Source organism: Cebus imitator, unplaced genomic scaffold, assembly GCF_001604975.1.
Source record: "Cebus imitator isolate Cc_AM_T3 unplaced genomic scaffold, Cebus_imitator-1.0 Scaffold50, whole genome shotgun sequence".
NCBI classification, from domain to species: Eukaryota; Metazoa; Chordata; class Mammalia; order Primates; family Cebidae; genus Cebus; species Cebus imitator.
In genome coordinates this window covers 1,184,607-1,206,263 of record NW_016107365.1, presented here as the reverse complement: position 1 = coordinate 1,206,263, position 21,657 = coordinate 1,184,607, and the positions used below count along the sequence as shown (strand labels likewise).

Sequence of the window (21,657 nt, the reverse complement as noted above, 5' to 3'; positions counted from 1 at the left end):
GTACTAATTCAAAAACTACCCATTGGATATTATGCTGATTACCTGGGAGACAAAATTATCTGTACACCAAACTCCCACAACATGCAATCTACTCATATAGCAAACCTGCACATGTACCCCTGAACCTAAAATAAAAGTTGGAAAGAAAAACAAAATACATCTTAAAAGAAAAATAACCTAAGGCACTGCAAGGAAATCCAGACTGGGGTCAAAGTCTTTGGAGAATCACCGTAGTGCCCACTAAGGGGCTAGCAGGAGAAGAGGAGAAGAGGAAGTTGGGGGTGACAGAGAGGTGTGGTAAGACACATTGAAAAAAAAAGGCTGGGCACAGTGGCTCACTCCTGTAATCCCAGCACTTTGTGGGGTCGAGGTGGGTGGATTACTCGAGGCCAGGAGTTTGAGACCAGCCTGGACAACATGGTGAAACCCCATCTCTACTAAAAATATGAAAAATCAGCCAAGCCTGGTGGTGCATGTCTGTGGTCCCAGCTACTTGGGAGGCTGAGGCAGGAGAATCATTTGAACCCATGAAGCCGAGGTTGTAGTGAGCCAAGATGGTAACACTACACTCCAGCCTGAGTGACAGAACAAGACTCCATCTCAGAAAAAAAAAAAAAAAAAAAAGGACTTAAACAACATCATTCTTTAGCAATTCTGCCTAGAGTGGCGCCTTACAATTTGGAGCAGCTAGTGAATTCTGGTTTTATTAGGAAGAACCAGAAGGAGAGCTATCCTTGATGCAGGCTCACAGAGCACAGAATTAAGTTCCCTTGACATTTAATTCTTGCCAAAACTGTGAAGGCCAAGGTTGTCCTTTCTCCCTTCTCCCCTCTTCCTTTCCCAGGGAGTCTGGCTCAGTCCTCTCCCCTCCTGTGGCCACCAGCCTCCACCACGGTTCCTCAGCACCCACCATCCCCAAAAGGCACCCAATGCCACAAGACAACTCACTCCTTCACTGAGTCAAACCCACCATCTTTTTTTTTTTTTTTTTTTTTTTTTTAGACGAAGTCTTTCTCTGTCTCCCAGGTTGGAGCGCAATGGCGCAATCTCAGCTCACTACAACCTCCTCCTCCTGGGTTCAAACGATTCTCCTGCCTCAGCCTCCCAAGTGGCTGGGATTACAGGCATGAGCCACCACACCCAGCTAATTTTGTATTTTTAGTAAAGATGGAGTTTCACCATGTTGGTCAGGCTGGTCTCAAATATCTGACCTCACGTAATCCACCCACCTCGGCCTCCCAAAGTGCTGGGATTACAGGTGTGAGCCACTACGCCCAGCCCCAAAACCCACCATCTTAATGTCTAAGGGGGACAGTGAGTTTACCAAATCAAACTCTCAACATGGGCATGACGACTGAGTTATCACCCCTAACAATGCATTTTCATTTCAGCAAGTTTAGATTCCTTTTCTGGAGACAACACCTTTATCTAAAATGGCTTCAAAAGTATGAATTCCATAGCTGGATACAGGGGCACATGTATAATCTCAGCTACTTGGGAGGCTGAGGCAAGAAGATCACTTGAGCTCATGACTTCGAGTCCAACCTGAGCAACAGGGTGGGGAGATCCTGTCTCTAAATAAATAAGTAAATAAGCAATTCTAGACCATACTTGCCAAATCCAGTCTTCTTTACTATTTTCATACTCCTGAGACTTAGTATTTACACTACTCCACTCTCAATGTACAATTTTAGATTAAAAGTATTATATATTAAGTATTACATATTTGTTGATAAAAGAGTTATCTGAAACAGTCTATCAAATATGAAGAATGCTTTCCATCTGAGATTCAGCACTGAGGAAAAACATATTAAACACCTATTAAGAAATCACCGGCTAGGTGTGGTGACTCACACCTGTAATCCCAGCACTTTGGGAGACCAAGACAGGAGGATCACTTGAACCAGGGATTCAAAAAAATTTTCTCTTAAAAAAAAAAAAATTAAGGCCGGGCGTGGTGGCTCACGCCTGTAATCCAAGCACTTTGGAGGCCAACATGCACAGATCACCTGAGGTCGGGAGTTCAAGACCAGCCTGACCAACATGGTGAAACCCCATCTTTAAAAAAAAAAAAATTAATAAAAATAAAAAGTAAATTATTCATAAAATTTATGAATTTGAATCTTTACTTTTCACCCCAAAAGTGATAGTGCGCTATGAGGAGAAAACCTGGCCAAGTAATAGAAAAAATAAAATTAAATGCCTGCATACCAACAAATACATAGTCATAAGAGTCAAAAGCTTGGCCAGGAACATGGCTCACGCCTTTATTTGCAACACTTTGGGAGGCCAAGGTGGATGAATCACTTCTTATCAGGAGTTCAAGACCAGTGCGGCCAACATGGTGAAACCCTGTCTCTACTAGAAAAATACAAAAATTAGCCAGGCATGGTGGCGGGTGCCTGTAATCCCAGCTACTTGGGAGGCTGAGGTAGGAGAATCACTTGAACAGAGGAAGTGGAGGTTGCAGTGAGCCAAGATCGGGCCACTGCACTCCAGCCTGGGCTACAGAGAAAGACTCCATCTCAAGAAACAAAGAGTCAAAAGCTTAATTCCACTAGTTTTTCCTAAAACCAGTAACTATAAAGGACATCTTGCCGGGCACGGTGGCTCAAGCCTATAATCCCAGCACTTTGGGAGGCCGAGGCGAGTGGATCACGAGGTCAAGAGATCGAGACCATCCTGGTCAACATGGTGAAACCCCGTCTCTACTAAAAATACAAAACATTAGCTGGGCATGGTGGTGCGTGCCTATAATCCCAGCTACTCAGGAGGCTGAGGCAGGAGAATTGCCTGAACCCAGGAGGCGGAGGTTGCGGTGAGCCGAGATCGCGCCATTCACTCCAGCCTGGGTAACATGAGTGAAACTACGTCTCAAAAAAAAAAAAAAGGACATCTTAAGCAAAAGGATAAACTAAGAATAAATGCTGTGTTTACCTAGTTTTATACGCTGCATTCGTTCATGGAGCTGATTTACTAGTGCTTTCATCTGCTTGTAGTTCTCCTAAAACAGAAGTAGAGGAGTGGGGGAGGGAAATATTAGAAAGCAATTCCTTTTTCCCAAAATAAAGGCCAAAAAAAAAAAAAAAAAACACATTGTTCTGTGCCAACTCTGTGTGACCGCCACACTGGGCCTCCCCTATCCATGGCAGCCACACTAGGCCACTGGAGTCTATGGAAAAACTCACGACTTCCTGTCTTGTTCTTCACCACCCCACTTGTCCATCTCTCCAAGTCTTACCCCTCTGCAAGCCTAATTCATGTTTCATCTCATCTTCAACTCCACTTCTGGCCACTCCTACTCAATTTAACATCTTTCTTCCCTAAACACCTTCTGAACTTAAATTGATCTCTATTTGTTTTCCTGTTTTAAGCTTTTTGAAGATTAAAATACCATCTTATTTTTCCTGTCCCATCAGTCACTATCTGAGATTCCAACCAAGGCTTGCTTACTGACAAATTACACATAAAAACAAATCCCAGAGGGAAAAAAAAAAGATCCCTTTTATTTCTTTGTATTTTGTATTTTTATTTTTTGGGACAGAGTCTGGCTCTGTTGCGCAGGCTAGAGTGCAATGGCGCAATCTCGGCTCACTGCAACCTCCGCCTCCCGGGTTCAAGCGACTCTCCTGCCTCCTGCCTCAGCCTACCGAGTAGCAGGGACTACAGGTGCCCACCATGACCAGCTAATTTTTGTATTTTTAATACAGACAGGGTTTCTCCATGTTGGCCAGGCTGGTCTCGAACTCCTGAGCTCAAGTGATTCACCCACATCTGCCTTCCAAAGTACTGGGATTACAGGTATGAGCCACTGCATCTGGCCATGGATCCTATTTTGTTTTAAAAAGCACAGGCTGCCGGGCGCGGTGGCTCACACCTGTAATCCCAGCACTTTGGGAGGCTGAGGAGGGAGGATCACGAAGTCAGGAGATTCTGACCATCCTGGCCAACATGGTGAAACCCCGTCTCTAAAAAAAAAAGCACAGGCTAGGTGTGGTGGCTCACACCTGTAATCCCAGAGCTTTGGGAGGTAGAGGCAGAGGCATTGCTCAAGCCCAGGAGTTTGAGACCAGCCTGGGCCACATAGGAAGACTTCCATCTCTACAAAAAGAATACAAAATAAAAAGAATAAGAATTTTAAAATTATCTGGGCGTGGTGTTATGTCCCAGCGACCCAGCAGACTGAGGTGGAAGGATCTCTTGGGCCCAGGAGTTGGAGGCTGCAGTGAACTAGGACCATGACACTGTACTCCAGCCTGCACGACAGAGCAGAACTGTTTCAAATAAACAAACAAATAAATAAATAAAAACTCTATGCTGGGATATATTCAGAAATTTTCTAAGTAATACACTAGGAAATGTTGACAGTGAGAAGTAGAAAAAAGGTAGAGGGATTAACTTTTCACCCTTCTGTATTTCTAAAGTTTGTTTGGTCAGCATATTACTTTTGAACAACACTTAAATAGCTATTTACCTTTGAAATTCAGAGTCTGGCCCACTAACACATTTTGCTTCCCATGTGATTAGCATCTCTACTTATTTAGTTCCTTTTACCTGATAAAACCTTCAGCAACTTCCTAACTGTTCAATTTTAGATGAATATTCAGTCTATAGCATGGCTCCATTATTTCCTATTCTCTACAGCTCCAAGAGCTATGGAGGTCATGATTTCCTCTACATTCTCTTGCTCTGCAAAATCCAGAAAACAAAAAACAAGGAGGCAGCACAGTGTTCAGGAAAGAACGAGTTGGACCTAACACAAATATACACAGAATATGTCACCCTACAACAGCAAAAAAAAGTATGTAACTTTTCTTAAGTGCACAGAGAACATTCTCCAAGACAGACTACATGTCAGGCCACAAAACAAATCTTAATAAATGTTAAAAGATTAAAATCATACAAATTATCCTTTCCTTTTTTTTTTGTAAAGAAGGAGTCTGGCGCCTGGCTCTGTAGCTCAGGCTGGAGTGCAGTGGTACAATCTTAGTTCACTGCAACCTCCGCCTCCCAGGTTCACGCATCTCTCCTGCCTCACCCTCCCACATAGCTGGGATTACAGGGGTCTGCCACCACGCCCAGGTAATTTTTGTATTTTTAGTGGAGACAAGGTTTCACCATGTTGGCCAGGCTGGTCTTGAACTCCTGACTTCAGGTGATCCACCCGCCTCAGCCTCCCAAAGTGCTGGTATTATAGGTGTGAGCCACCTTGCCCAGCCCAAAGTATCCTTTCAATCACAATGTAATGAAACTAGAAATCAATGTTAGAAGGATGACTGGAAAATTCACAAACATATGGAAATTAAACAACGTGCTCTTAAACAACCAGTGAGTCAAGAAGAAAAGCACTGACCCACTCAGGCTGACGTTTGCCTCCACAGACTAGACTATATCTGTGCCAAGCTTGGCGCATCAGATTTACACCACAGAAGAGCCAGTACTGGCTACACTTCACCTCCAAGGCAATCCTTTGTCAACCAACCTAGCCTCCTGAGGATGAGTATCGCCAACCAAGAAACAGTGTAATTTAGTGGCACAAGGACAGACTTGGAAGCCAGACAGACCTGAGTTCAGCTTTTAGTTTCCCTACTTACTGATCTCTCAGGGCCCCAGGTATGTGTGTTATTGTTTTTCCATCACCTATAGAACAATTTCTACGACCTAGTAATTTTCTTGTGAAGTTGAGCAACCAGAGAGGGTAGTGCCTGACAGTCATAATGAATTGGAGCCGAGCCATTGACAAGTTCCCACCCCGTCTTTTCAACCACAGAACTCACCTAGGTAGAGTTGGGTGAGTAATAAGCATTATAAAGCAAGACTCTGGACTCAATAGTTACGAGCCAGACCACCTGACTTCAAATTCAAATTCAGGCTCTGTGTTATCTCAGACAAATTACCTGGACCCTATATATCAGTCTTCCCATCTATAAAACAGAATAACAATTGTACCTACTACACAGGATCATTATGATAAATACATGGGTGAAACCATATAAAGCCTTTAGAAAAATGGTGGGCACAAGGGGAGAGATGCCAGATGTAGGTGATGGGGAGGAAAGCATCAAATCACACTGCTACGTGTGTACCTATGCAACAGTCTTGCATGTTCTTCACATGTACCCCAAAACCTAAAATGCAATAAAATAAATAAATGGAAAAATAAAAAAGAAAAGAAAAAAAGAAAAAAGGTGGGCACGCTATAAAATTTCTGCCATTAGTATTACTTATTATAGTGCTGTTATTTCTAATCAGGAAACACAGCTAAACTGGATTGTTCATCCCACTCTCCCCCACCCTCATGGCCTTGCTTTGTCTAATGTGAGTACACATGAATTTCATAATATCCCAGCAAGAACTTTTACTTTGCTTTTACTTTAATTTTTTTTTGACAGCCGGGGTTTGTATTTTTAGTAGAGACGGGGTTTCACCCAGTTGGCCAGGCTGCTCTCAAACTCCTGACCTCAGGTAATTCACTCGCCAGAGCCTCCCAAAGTGCTGGGATTACAGGTGTGAGCCACCGCGCCCAGCCATCATAACCAACTTATAAACTAAAATTTCGTAAGCACAGCGCCCCTGGTTGGGGTGTTCTAGGCCAGTGGTTGGCAAAGCTGGCTGCCAAAAGTACCCTAAGGACTTCACTACAACGTAAACACCACAACTCTACCTGAGACCTAGAAGGTCCAGAGTGGGGCTCAGGCCGCTATTCAACGAGCTCCCCAGGTGAGAATTCTAAACCAGGTTTTAAGAACCACTGATTTCAAAGACACAAAGTACAGTGCCGGCTCTAAAAGTGAACTAAAATTTCTTTTATCTGTTAGGCTTTTCTTCTTCAAACTTCACTTGGATCCCAGAATCGACTGAGGCTCCTGAGAAGAGAGCAGCAGCTGTTGAAGCCTGCCCCTCCTCCACTCGCTTCCTCCACTCGCGGCCAGGCCCCCGGAGCGCTCAGCCTACCTGGTAGACCGCAGAGCCCGCGTCCGGCTGGGTGCCCAACGAGGCCACCGAGTCCCCGTGATAGCCGCGCAGCCCGGCGGGAGCGGCGCGGGCACAAGGCCACAGGGCTAACCTCCGGGCGGCCCACATGGCGGCGGGCACAGAGCGAGCGAGCGAGGACAGCGAGAGAGCGGCCTGCGCTGGCCCGGAGTCGGTGCTTTCCCCTGCCGCTTCCCTGGCTGGGGCTGGTCTCGGGTCTTTGCAGCACTAGCGAAGGCCTTCCGATTCTCAGGTGGGCAGGCCCCCTCACGTGCCTAAGCACCCCGCCCGCGATTGGTCAGGCCATGCCACGCCCCCTGAGCCAACCAATAAGGAACAGAGGCTCAGCCCCACGAGATCGCGTCCGGTCCCGAGCGCAGGAGAGCTGGGATCCCGGCTGAACAACCCTCACGTGACCAACTGGGTGCCCCGAAACGGCGCAGTGCTGAAAGAGCTGCGGTTGGGCTTGGGCTGGTGTTGTGTTGACACCGATAGATAATATCATGACGGTGACTATACCTAAGGCAGGAGAATCAGGGTCTGGAGGCAGGGAAACTAAGGCTGTCTCACACTGACTTCATAGAGCTAAACTGAAAGGAAAACCCTAACTTTCCATGCCTAAGTAGCAAAAGGATCAGGGGCTACTCCCTTTGCAAACCCCCCAACTTTTCTGCCGGGCAGATAGGAAATTGGCTGTCTGCAACAAATCAGACTGACTGCCGGTGGAGTCTTCCTTTGCAACTTCGTAACTTAACTCCAGCCTCTGAATGGTTGCTGTCCACAACCAAGCATTGACTGATTGGGGGCCCAGTCTTCGTTTGCATAGAGGTATAACTTTGTAACTTCACCATTGCCTCCGATTGCTTGCTTTTTGCTGTTTGCACAGGAGTGTGACCTTTGTAACTTCACTTCAGCCTCTGGTTGGCTGCTTTCTACAACCAATCAGACTGATTGTGGACTACCACTTCATTTACATGATGGGAAACTTTAGTGAGTATTTGGACCCGAGAAGATTCTGTATCCGGTCCCTTGAGCGGCTGCTTGGTCTGCTCCCACAGTGTGGAGTGTACTTTCGTTTTCAGTAAATCCCTGCTTTGGTTCTTTCGTTGCCTCGTTCTTTCTTTGCCTTGCGGGGCGTTTCGTCAAATTATTTGTTCAAAACGTCAAGAACCTGGACAACTTGCAGTCGCGACCCTCTACCGGTGACACACCAGCAACATGGGTCAATCCCATCTAACATGTGCTTGCGTACAGCACAAGTCTCTTGTCCTTTCACTGGAGACCTTAAACACTCTTCTGATTATTTTCGCTATGTAATTATTTTTCTTTATTTTTTACTTTATTTTATTTCATTTTTTTGAAACAGGGTCTCACTCTGTCCCCCAGACTGGAGTGCTTTGGCACGATCACATCTCGCTGAATCCTTGACCTCCCACCTCAGCCTCTGGAGTAGCTGGGACTACAAGCACGCATGACACCAAGCCCTGCTAATTTTTTATGTTTGTAGGGGTTTCACCACGTTGGCCATGCTGGTCTTGAACTCCTGGACTTAAGCGATCCACCCACCATAGCCTCCCAAAGTGCTGGGGTTACAGGCGTGAGCCACCACACTGGGCACTATGTAGTGATAGATTGTGGACATCAACACTGTGATCTTAAATAAAGGACTCCAAATACACCCATAAAATTAAAACTCTATACAGAAGGTCTTGAACTTAAAGTTTTTTGTTCAAATATGTATTGAGTACTTACTAATTCTACTCCATCAGTTGCTTAGCAGGGCAAAGTAAAGGGAGAGGAGAGGTACAGAAAGGGTTCGTCTACACCTGCAGGTAAACTTAGTTACAGACTTCAAGGTACTTATAAGAAAATAATACAAATGGCCACATGATTTCTTACTGGACTGTGTAGGATAGACATTTAAGGAACAAAATGCAATTGTGAAAGGGTTGCAGCTGAGCGTTGCAGAAGCATTGAGGGTGGACTGAGCCGTGAACATGGCCAGGCTTTGTACAAATGGGGGAGAGCATGAGCTAAACTGCAAAGGCATGATTTACACTGTGCTTGCCCCCCCCGGTAAAAAAAAAAAAAAAAAAAAAAAAAAAATCCAGTAAAAACTTACTTTTCATGTACAACAAAGTAGCAGGAAAGAATGTTTGACATTTTAATTGCCACATTTTTTTCTCTAAATAGTTCTTCAATTATGCAAAGTACTTAAAATCACTACCTGAAGGCAGAAAAGACACAATAGGATTTGATTCCTTGCTTTCTTTAAAAGTCTTGGCCGGGCGCAGTGGCTCACGCCTATAATCCCAGCACTTTGGGAGGCCGAGGCGGGTGGATCACAAGGTCAAGAGATCAAGACCATCCTGGTCAACATGGTGAAACCCCGTCTCTACTAAAAATACAAAAATTAGCTGGGCATGATGGTGCATGCTTGTAGTCCCAGCTACTTGGGAGGCTGAGGCAGGAGAATTGCTTGAACCCAGGAGGCGGAGGTTGCGGTGAGCCGAGATCGTGCCATTGCACTCCAGTCTGGGCAACAACAGCGAAACTCTGTCTCAAAAAAATAAATAAATAAAAATTAAAAAAATAAAAGTCATTCACAGGTGTGGTGGCTCACGCCTGTAATCCTAGCTCTTTGGGAGGCCGAGGCGGGCGGATCACCTGAGGTCAGGAGTTTGAGACCAGCCTGGCCAATGTGGTGAAATCCCATCTCTACTAAAAATACAAAAATTTGCTGAGCATAGTCGTGCGTGCCTGTAATCCCAGCTACCTGGGAAGCTGAGGCAGGAGAATCACCGGAACCAGGGAGGCAGAGACTGCAGTGAGCCAAGATCACACCACTGCACTCCAGCCTGGGTGACAGAGCAAGACTCTGTCTCAAAAAAAAAAAAGTCATACGTGTTTCTTATTTCTTGTAACTTTTGTTACAAGAAGCTCTTTGGAAATGTGTAATGTTCCCAGAACACCTAAGTAAAAATATGCAAAAGGTGAAGTGCAAATGCACAGAAGGTCAAAAGAAATGTCACTTAGCATCTATTAGTGTCCAGTGTCTCTTTACCCCACTATAGAGATCACAGGGAGCATAATCTTTGCCACCTCTGATTTTTTAAAATAATGTTTTCTTGAGGCCAGTAACTTGAGACTGGCCTAGGCAACATAGTGAGCCCATGTCTCTGAAAAATAAAAATAGCCATGCATGGTGACACGTGCCTGGAGTCCTAGCTACTAGGGGAGCTGAGGTGGGAGAATTCACTTCAATCCAGGAGTTTGAGACTGCAATGCCATGGCACTTCAGCCTGAGTGACAGAGCTAGACCCCATCTCTAAAAAAATAAAAATAAAATTAAAATAAAGTAAAATAATGTTTTATGTAATAAAATAAGAGAATGAATTGAAAAATGTAACCGCCAGGGCTAATCTCTGCAGCCTGGTGCGCTGCCTTTCATATCACCCTCAGTTCTTTCCCATGAGCTGCTCATTCCATTGGCTGCCATCTTCCATATGCCTCCTTCGTTTAACTGCACCAATCCCTCTGCCCAGGGCATCTTCCCACGACCAGACTTGCCCTTTCCATCTTCTCTACCTGGTAAGCCCATACACATCCTTTAGGACTTGACTCAGGAATCTCCTCCTACAGAAGCCCTCCCTGACCCCACCTCATTAGCTCTTTCCCCCTTTAGGCCTCTACTGTGGCTCGGGTCAGCACCTGTTATTAGAGCTCATTTTGCTTCTCCAACTTGGGGTCTTGTCAGTGTCATCATCTATGGCCTATCCCTGGCATCTGTAGTATGCTAAATTTGTTGGATGAATACATGAAAAATAACTGCTCTAAATTTGTTGGATGAATACATGAAAAATAATCAGAGCAAGAAGACATTCCAGGACACCTGAGGGAGGGTTATTTCAAGGCCAGACAACAAGCTAGGAGGTCAGGATTGGGAGTTAGGCCTGCCAGGCTCTCCTTTGCTATCAAATCTCTTCAGTAGAAACTTGATGAACTTACCTAGGATATCACATGGCATTAAGTAGAAGCTTGATGACCGGCCAGGCGCAGTGGCTCACACCTGTAATCCTAACACTTCGGGAGGCCGAGGTGGGTGGATCACCTGAGGTCAGGAGTTCAAGACCAGCCTGGCCATCATGGTGAAACCCCATCTTATTAAAAAAAATTTTTTTAAATAAAAAAAAAAGAAACTTGATGACCTTGCCTGGGAAATCGTATGGCATTACTTTGGTTGAACTCTATTAGATTCAAGGGGAGGGAACACAGACCCCACTGCTCAATGAGAGGCGTGTCTAGGCCACTTGTAGAAAAGATGAGAGATATTGTGTGACTATCTTTGGAAAACACAACTGACATGCCAGGTACATGCACTCATGTTGATACCTTTATCCCAATCTAATCTTATATTTCTTTTCCTTGGTATAACAATCCATTTCCATATTCCCTAACTCTTGCCAATGCAAATTGGCATGAAACTATTTCCTTCTGGACCGTGTTCAGTATTTTTTGGTTTGCACTGGAATAACTAACTTCTGTTAAGATCCAGAAGCAAGGAGGCATGGTAAGATTGGTCCCTCACCAGAATTGGCATCAGCTCCTAAGGCAAATGCCCCAGATAAAATGACTGAATGACTTTTATACAGGGAAACGCTGGTCGGGAAGAGGGAGTGGATATGAAGGTAGGTTGCCTCCACCTCTGAGAAAGTCTCAAGGGGCTTTGGGCATTTGAGATTCTGGATCTTGACCACATCTGCCCAAATGTGTCCATCCTATTTCTCAGCTTTCCATTCCTTCCTGTGTAGTGTCCTTATATCATATTGTACCTTTCATTGACCCCTCAACTCCCTTCTTGTCAAGTCCTGGCTTGATCCTCAGCCAAACTGCCCTGCATCTACAGAAGATAACAGACTCCAAGCTGTGATAAAGGATTTCTTACCTGTCACTATTATCATAAGAATCTACTCAAGGTAAATAAAATTAGTTGTGCATACAAAAACTTGTACAAAAATATTTATAACAGCTTTATTTGTAATACACAAAATCTCTAAACAACCCAAATGTCCATTAGCAGGTGAGTGAATAAGCAAATTATGGTCAATCCATATGACACAATACTGTCTGCAATAAAAGCTATGTAGGGCATGGTAGCTCACACCTATAATCCCAGCTACTTGAGAGGCTGAGACCCTTGAGCCCAGGAGTTCAAGACCAGCCTGGGCAACATAGCAAGACCTCACTCTTAAAAAATTAGCCTGATATAATGGGTGTACCTGTAGTCGCAGCTACTTTGGAGGCCAAGGTGGGAGGATCACTTGGGCCTAGGAAGTAGAGGCTGTAGTGAGCTAGAGTTGCATTACCGTACTCCAGCCTAAGCAACAGAACGAGGCCCCAACTCTTTAAAAAAAAAAAAGGCCAGGCATGGTGGCTCACACCTGTAATCCCAGCACTTTGGGAGACCAAGGTGGGTGGATCACGAGGTCAGGAGTTCAAGACCAGCCTGATCAACCTAGTGAAACCCCATCTCTACTAAAAATACAAAAATTAGCCAGGCATGGTGGTTGGCACCTGTAATTCCAGCTATTCAGGAGACTGAGGCAGGAGAATTGCTTTAACGTGGGAGGCGGAGATTGCACTGAGCCGAGATCGCACCACTGCACTCCAGCCTGGGGGACAGAGCTAGACTCCATCTCAAAAAACAAACAAACAAACAAAACTAGATTTTATGTAAAAGACAATCTCTAAAGGTTATCCAAGACCATTTTAAGTTTATGGTATGTTAAACACTATGTTCAGTTATGGTTTATTACAGTGAAAGGATACAGTCTTAAATCAGCATAATATTAGCATAAACTATCTGGCATGGCCGAAGGCCTCAGGTATACAAAAACACTCTTAAAAGGCAGGATATTTATTTCAATGGCTTATAGTTTAAGGAACTGGTCAAGTGTCAGTTCTTTCTTTGGAATATGCACAACCCAAACCTGCTGAATTAGCCTTTTATTGCACAGTTACATACTGTATGATCCCCTTTTAGTGAAATGAAAAGTTGTGGGCCCAGCGTGGTGGCTCATGCCTGTAATCCCAGCACTTTGGGAGGCCAAGGCAGGAGGGGATTGCCAGAGCCAGGGAGTTAGAGACCAGCCTGGGCAACATAGCGAAACCTGGTCTTTACAAAAATATTTTAAAAAAAAGAAACAGCTGGGTGTGGTGGCATGTGTCTGCGGTCCAGCTGCTTGGGAGGCTGAGGTGGGAGGATTGCTTAAGCATGGAAGGTCAAGGCTGTTGTGAGCTGTGCACTCCAGGCTGGGTGACGCAAATAAGTGGTTGCCAAGAGCCAGAGCTGGAGGAGGGAATGACCGTAAGGGACAGCATGAGAGCGATTTTGGTGGTGATGGAACAGCTCTGTACCCTGTTACATAAACCTATACATGGGATACAATTTCATGGAATTGTATATACACATGCACTACCTGTAAATATGATATATAGTGAGCTTTCTGTATCCCCAGGTCTCACATCTGCAAATTCAACCAACCACAAATGGAAAATATTGGATAGGGAGAGACAATTTAAAAATAACAATACAGGCTGGGCACAGTGGCTCACGCCTGTAATCCCAGCACTTTGGGAGGCCAAGGCGGGCGGATCACTTGAACCCAGGAGTTTGAGACCAGCCTGGGCAACATGGCAAAAACCTGTCTCTATTGAAAATACAAAAATTGGGCCGGGCACGGTGGCTAAAGCCTGTAATCCCAGCACTTTGGGAGGCCGAGGCGGGTGGATCACGAGGTCAAGAGATCGAGACCATCCTGGTCAACACGGTGAAACCCCGTCTCTACTAAAAATACAAAAAAAAATTAGCTGGGCATGGTGGCGCGTGCCTGTAATCCCAGCTACTCAGGAGGCTGAGGCAGGAGAATTGCCTGAACCCAGGAGGCGGAGGTTGCGGTGAGCCTAGATCGCCCCATTGCACTCCAGCCTGGGTAACAAGAGCGAAACTCCGTCCCAAAAAAAAAAAAAAAAAAGAAAATACAAAAATTAACCAGGCATGGTGGCACCTATAATTCTAGCTACTCAGGGGGCTGAGACAGGAGGATCACCTGAGCCACGGGAGGTTGAGGCTGTAGTGAGCTGTGATGGCACCATGTACTGCAGCCTGAATAGTGAGACCCTGTCTCAAAAAAACCACACAACAATGCAATGAAAAATAATATACATTTAAAATGCAGTATGATGACTATTTGCATAGCATTCGCATTTGTATTAGTTATTAGAAATAATCCAGAGATAACTTAAAGTACATGGGAGGATGTGCACAAGTCATATGCTCATACCAATTTATATAAAGGACTTGAGCATCCTGGGATTTTGGTGGAGGAGGAGAGCTGTGAAACCAATCCTTGAGGATATTGAGAATTGACTGTAATTTGAATAAAATCTTTAGTTAACAGTATTGTGCACATGTCAATGTCCTGGTTTTCATCATATACTAGTGTTACATAAGATGTTGTTGGGAAAATATAATTTAAAACAAAAATTCCTGCCACTCCAAAAACCTCTCCACAAAAGTAGAAGAAAAACAATTTTATTATTTGAAAACTCATCAATCTAGAATGTGACGTGCATTGCAGGCAATCTGCTAAAGAGATTGCAAAGACAGAACTCTAACCCTCACCCCTAGGAGGTAGAGGTTGCAGTGAGCCAAGATCGAGCCACTGCACTCCAGCTTGGGTGACACAGTAAGACTTTGTCTCAAAATTAAATTAAATACCCTCACCCCTTTATATAACCAGGCAGATGCAACCCATGTCATACATATTTTCAAGATAAACAACTAGTCCTCAAGTAAGGTGACCTGACAGCATCACTTGTCACCTGAGAATCAGGGTAACCACCTGTGTTTGTTAATCGTCTCTATCCAAAGGAAAGTTGAATTTCTTATGTCTTTACGGTAGGTTTGTAACTTAACAAGTGCCAGCTAAAGTTAGGTTCCTACCCTTCCATAGGACTAGGAAATAGGAATGCTATTACAGGCGTGAGCCACTGTGCCAGACCTAAATCATACTTTTTAAAAAGAATAAATTATTGATATATTCAACAAGGTAGATGAATCTCAAAATAATCATGTTAAGGCCAGGTGCAGTGGCTCATGCCTGTAATTCTAGCATTTTGGGAGGCCGAGGTGAGCGATCACCTGAGGTCAGGAGTTCAAGACCAGCCTTACCAACATGGTGAAACCCCATCTCTACTAAAAATACAAAAATTAGCTGGGCATGGTGCCAGGCGCCTGTAATCCCAGCTACTCAGGAGGCTAAGGCAGAATGGCTTGAACCCAAGAGGCAAAGGCTGCAGTGACCCAATATCACTCCATTGCACTCTGGGCAAGAAGAGCAAAACTGTGTCTCAAAATAAATAAATAAATACCCTCATGCTAAATGGAAGAAGTGAAACCAAAAGGCTATATATGATTTCATTTATATAAAATTCTAGAATATGCAGGCTATCCATTGTGACCAAAAGCAGATTGTTACCTTGGGATCTGGGAGGTGTTTGGGAGAGAGGGAGGAGCAGGAGGCCAGGGGAGAAGAAGCAACTTTGGAAATGATGGATTATTATCTTTATTGTGGTGATGGCTTATGGGTGTACACATATGTCAAAATTTAATTGTATTCTAAATATCTGCAGTTTGTTGTGTGTCAAATACAGCCAATAAAGCAATTTAAAGGAATCCCAAGCCAAGCACTCCATACCAGTGAAATGATCATTTCTGATGCTGGAAACTAGGAATGAGTATTCTTTTAAACATCTCAGGTGATTCCAGTCGGCAAATTTGAGAATCCACTATAAAACAGTGATTCTCAAATTGTGCTCACAGGCCAGCAGCAGCAGCCTCAACCTGGGAATTTGTTAGAAATGCTAATTCTTAGGCCCCAGACTGATGTGCTGAATCACAAACTTTGGGATTGGGGCCGGGTGTGGTGGGTGTGGTGGCTCACGCCTGCAATCCGAGCACTTTGGAAGGCTGACGTGGGCAGATCACCTGAGGTCAGGAGTTCAACACCAGGCTGGCCAACATGGTGAAACCCCACATCCACTAAAAATACAAAATTAGCCAGGCATAGCAGCACATGACTGTAGTCTCAGCTACTCAGGAGGCTGAGGCAGAAGAATCACTTGAACCCAGGATGCAGAGGTTGCAGTGAGTTGAGATCGTGCCATTGCACTCCAGCCTGGGTGCAAGAGCAAAACTCCATCTCAAAAATAAATTAATTAATTAAATTAAATTAACATCAGGATCAGGACCCAACAATTCATGTTTAATAAGCCCTCCAAGGTGATTCTGATGCTCGCACTCAAAGAGAAAGCCATGTATGGGAAGCCATCTGAAGACTCAGGAAAATGAGGACATTGGGATGGATTACAATTGTCCCTGGGTATCTGAGAAAAATTGGCTCCAGGGGCCAGGTGCGGTGGCACAGGCCTGTAATCCCAGAACTTTGGGAGGCCAAGGTAGGTGGTTCGTTTGAACTCAGGAGTTCAAAACCAGCCTGGGCAACATGGCGAAACTCAGTATCTACAAAAAATATAAATACTATCCAGGCATGGTGGCATGCACCTGTAGTCCCAGCTACTCGGGAGGCTGAGGAGAGAGGATCGCCTTGAGCCCGGGAGGTCAAAGCTGCAGTGAGCTGAGATTGCACCACTGCACTCCAGCCTGGGCGACAGAGCCAGACTTTGTCTCAAAAAATAATAAAATAAAACAGCATAGTATTTGCATATAACTTAGCACTATCCTATACACTTTAAATCATCTCTGGGTTACTCACAATACCTAATACAATATGAATGCTATGTAAATAGTTGTTATATTGTATTTTTTATTTGTATTAGTTATAGTTGCATTTTTTTTTGTTTTATTTTCCAAATATTTCTGATCCTTAGTAGGTTGAATCTCGGGATATGGAACCTGCAGATAAAGGCGGACTGGCTGTATTTATGTGCATCTGACTCAGACACCCCCTAACCATAACTCTCAGGAGGGCCTGGAGATCACTCTTTCCTTTAAAGGCTTGGTAACAGAAGCATCAGCCTCTTTGAAGAGCTGATGCAGCCACTATGATGGCTGTCCTTTGCACACTAGAGATGATTGTGACAGGTACTGCCAAGGAATTAGGTCCTTTGACCTCAGTGGGAATACTGGAAGATGCCAGGCTGCAATGCCAAACTGTTTTAGACCAAGTGGGCACAATGACTATAATTAGCCATAGCAAAGGATTAACAGCGTGTATTTTTACATGTGGGGATCTATGATGATGGCTTATTGACCCCAAGTTTCCTATTAAACAGACTGGCAGCCTTCTAAAGTGTTGCACGTCACCTATAGGCAAAACAATTCCAGGTCTTGTGCAAGAACCAAACTCAAGTCTCCATAGTGGAGACAGCCTCATATCTAGTTTCCAGACTAAATCAGATTACAGACCCAAAGTCGCTTGACTTAGGGGGCGGCTGGGAGCCTTTGAGGAAGGATTTTATAATTGTGGCTTCATAGGTATACCATAAATCTTCCCCCAAGCTTTCCCCAGAGAGAACTATGGTTATTTATCAGGGAGACTTTGCACTGGAGAAACAGAAATACTCAGGTCTTCCATTGTTATTAAGATAATGACTCTGAAATGATACTGATTTCCAGAAACCTGAAAAGCCTCTGTTATCGTTTTCAGAGTGAAGGCTAATGGAGGTTGCGTGAAAGATGGATTCTTGGTCTGACTTCTCACAGGAGCCCATCCTGTAGTTATTTCCTCAGTCCCAGAATGTGGGAAGTAGGATATAGCAGAATCATCACACTGTTTCCTTAACCCATGAGATAAGGCATTAAGGAAGGGCCAAGTAGGTTTAAACCACCCCCATTCTCTGACCCACATATTGAGTAAGATCTGTTGATTCCTACTACATTCCCATTTGACTCACCAGCTTGGCCAGTTGTTAAAGTCAAATGGGTCCTGGACAATGTTTCACTTTTTTTTTTTTAATTTTATTTTTATTTATTTATTTAAGACGGGATTTCACCATGTTGTTCAGGCTGGTCTTGAACTCCCGACCTCAGGTGATCCACCCGCCTTGGCCTCCAAAGCGCATGGATTACAGGCGTTAAGTCACCATGCCCGGCCCACATTTTTTTGTTTTGTGTGTTGCTGTTGGTGTTGCACCTTAGAATCACCTGAAGATTTCTTTTTAAATGGTGATGTCCAACTTCCACCCGCAGGTACTGTGATGTGCGTTTCCTAATTATTTTATTTTTGAGACAGGGTCTCCCTCTGTCACCCAGGCAGATGTACAGTAGCATAATCTCAGCTTGCTGCAATCTCTGCCTCCAGGCTCAATTGATCCTCCCACCTCAGCCTCTCAAGTAGCTGGGACCACAGGTGCGCACCACCACGCCTGGTTAATTTTTGCATTTTTAGTAGACAAGGGGTTTTGCCATGTTACCCAGGCTGGTCTCAAACTGCTGGGTTCAAGTGATCCTCCCGTCTTGGCCTCCCAAAGTGCTAGGACTGCAGGTGTAAGCCACTGTGCCCAGCCCTATTATGTTCTAATATTTTTTAGCAACAGGGTCTCACTCTGTTACCCAGGCTGGCATGATCATAGCTCACAGCAACCCCGAACTCCTGGGCTCAAGCGATCTTCCTCCCTCAGCCTCTCAAGTAGCTGGACCCACAGGCACATACCACCATGCTCTGCTAGTTTTTGTTTGTAAAGATGAGGTCTTGCTATGTCTCGCCTCAGCCTCCCAAAAGGCTTGGATTATAGGCATGAGCCACTGCACTCAGACACTGATTTAACAATATGGGATATAACTTGGACATATAGACTTTTTAAAACTTGAGTCTGATGTACAATAAAGTTCGGGAACCACTGGTCTTGGGGAATGACAATAAGTTATCACAGATTTAACAGATGAATATGTTAATCACAGCTGCAGTTCAAGATTGGTACCTTTATTAGAGAAAATCAACACAACTCCTAACACCTGGAATAAAGTTAGTGCCATGAAAAAAATGCAACCTTTTCCATTACAGTAAGAAAAATGAAAAGAACTTGTATTTTTATGTGGCAGGGACAACTGATTTTACTGTCTTACTGTCTTTCACAGTATAGTTGGGGGAAGACTTTTATTTTCTTGATTTTTGACAAGCCAGAATTAAATGTGACATGGATAACATTATGCTAATTGGAGCTGGAAAGCAGGAATTAGCAAGCACCTAGATGTCTTAGGAAGACATATATGTACAAAAAGTTGGGAGGTAAATCCTGTGAAAGTTCAGGGGCCTTCCACATAGGCAAACCTCCTAAGGGTCTAGTGGTCTGAGGACATGGTATCTATTTTTAAAGGGAAGAAACAAGCTATCTAGGCACGATGACTCACCTGCCTGGGAGGATTGCTCGCACCCAGGAGTTTAAGGCTGCAGTGAGCTACGATCATGTCACTACACTCCAGCCTGGGCAACAAAGTGAGACCTCATCTCTTAAACAAAGGCAGCGGGGAGAGGGAGACAAGATCCTGCACCTTGCACTGGCCACCATGCCGACAGAGGCAACAATGTTTGAAGAGGCCCTCTGAATTTGAGATAAAATATATTTGGGAATATTACCCTAACCTATTTACTGGTTAGCCCTTAAGACTGCCAACTGTTAGTGGAACCCAATGTAAGCCAGGGCTCTGCAGCAGATTCAGGATGCAGTGCTATAGCAAACAGAGATGCTGTATGGAGTCTCTTCCAATAGAACAATCACAATGCAGACTCCTACAGCTTTGACATAAGGATATGCACACCTGTCAAAAACTTTTCTCCTCCCACCAAAGACAGAGTAGTCGTCTTCTGTCATCCAGGCTGGAGTTTGGTGGGGCAATCACAGCTTACTGCAGCCTCAGCCTCCTGGGCTTACGCAATCTTCCCACCCCAGCCTCCTGAGTAACTGGGACCAAAACACACCCCATCACAGCTGGCTGATTCTTAATTTTTTTGTAGAGATGATGTCTCATTATGTTGCCCAGGCTGGTCTTAAACTCCTGGGCTCAAGCGAACCCACACCTCGGCCTCCCAAAGTGCTGGGATTACAGGTGTAAGCCACGATACCCAGCCAATTCTGTATTTAGTCATCTTAAAAAAACACAACAGCAATGGTATAAAATAACTTTTATTTACATAATTTATATATGTATATATATATATAACTGCTTTCTTTAGAACAAGAAAATTTATGAATGACATGATATTGCTTTTTTTTGTCAAAGACTTCTTCAAGCAAGATAGCAAACATGGTCACTTTTGTTTCAAATAACATGATGGTAAACAGTGGATATTAATATTTCTGTCATGCCTCAACCATTTACCAACAATTAGGTGTTCAAACCCTCATGTTGATCACTTGCTAAGACGTAAGTGTTCAGGAGAAAAAGTCAAGATAAAAACCTTTAATCATATCTCCTTTAAGATTTATAAAATAAATTCTTTGCAACATCTTATTTACATGAATCAGACCTAATACAGTTCTTTCTACCATATAAGGTAAATACACTGATTAACTTTTCTCTTTTCCAAAATTATGTTTAAGGATATACCAATAGGATAATTTAGCTGGCTAACTTGATTCTCTAATACAACGAGTCCCTGTATTCTTCATATAGTAAGAAATTGTACCTTCCATAAAACTAGCTTATTATAGATTATAGAGAGACAGATAAAGTTAAAAATTAATATTATGCAAGGATAAATAATAGTTAATCATAGGAATCTAACTCCCAAGCTAACACTAAGAGAATGACATCTTTTCAGAATACGAATTTTAAAAACTTACAAAAACAGGGCATTAAAATAGCAATGTGATTTACTACCATGATTTCTGTGACATATTAATCATGAAATAAATGCCTACTTATAGACAATTTCCACTCAGAATCATATAGCCTTGTCTCAGACAAAATGTTAAGCTGCAAATTTCATTAAAAGTCAATAAGAAGAGCTCTAACAGCAGCAGTTTCAACAAATTAGCATTACTATTATACCTGCTGAGACATAATACTCTTCTATTAAGGGATTTAAAAACTGGCCAACATTTTTTCAATATAAAAACATAATTATCTAGACTCTAAAATATCTTTCCAATTGAAATACTGATCATTACATAATACAATCAACACAGTTTTAACTTTTAGGCACAATTCATAACTTCAGTGACAAATAATTCATACATACAGACATCAGCACCTTAGGTTAAGAAAATTTGCAGTAGGGGTCAAACTAAAAGGCCAATCCAGCCACAGGCCTTCATTCAAATACTGTCTATGGCTTCCTTCACACTGAAATTGCAGAGCTGAGCAGCTGCCAGAGAGACCACCTGGCCTGCATGCCCAAAATAGTTTACAGAAAGTTTCCAACTCCTGAGCTAATATATTATCAATCCAAGAGGTTTTGCAAATAATATCAAAATAAATTTGCTGTTCAATCTGCTTGGGTAGATAATAGAATTACATGTGTAAATCATCAAATCTTGAAATTTAAAAAAACCTTAAATTTATATGGATAATAGCTAACTTCATAAAGTCTTATTTTCTGTTTTTAACATCATGATTACGTTCCCTGCTTAAAGATCTAAGTGTTTCTTTCTTTTCTTTTT

The 21,657-nt window shown here is 43.5% G+C and overlaps 1 protein-coding gene across 1 annotated transcript in view; it reads right to left on the bottom strand.

The window, feature by feature from the left end:
• Positions 1 to 7,221, bottom strand: part of MCCC2 (methylcrotonoyl-CoA carboxylase 2) — a 79,569-nt gene extending 72,348 nt beyond the window's left edge. The window contains exons 1-2 of the mRNA XM_017527601.2: positions 6,955 to 7,221; positions 2,938 to 3,004 (exon numbers count right to left, since the gene is read on the bottom strand). Coding sequence (XP_017383090.1) covers positions 2,938 to 3,004; positions 6,955 to 7,083 — 196 coding nt within the window. The 5' untranslated portion in view covers positions 7,084 to 7,221. The remainder of the gene's footprint in view (positions 1 to 2,937; positions 3,005 to 6,954) is intronic.
• Between the last annotated feature and the right edge of the window lie 14,436 nt (positions 7,222 to 21,657).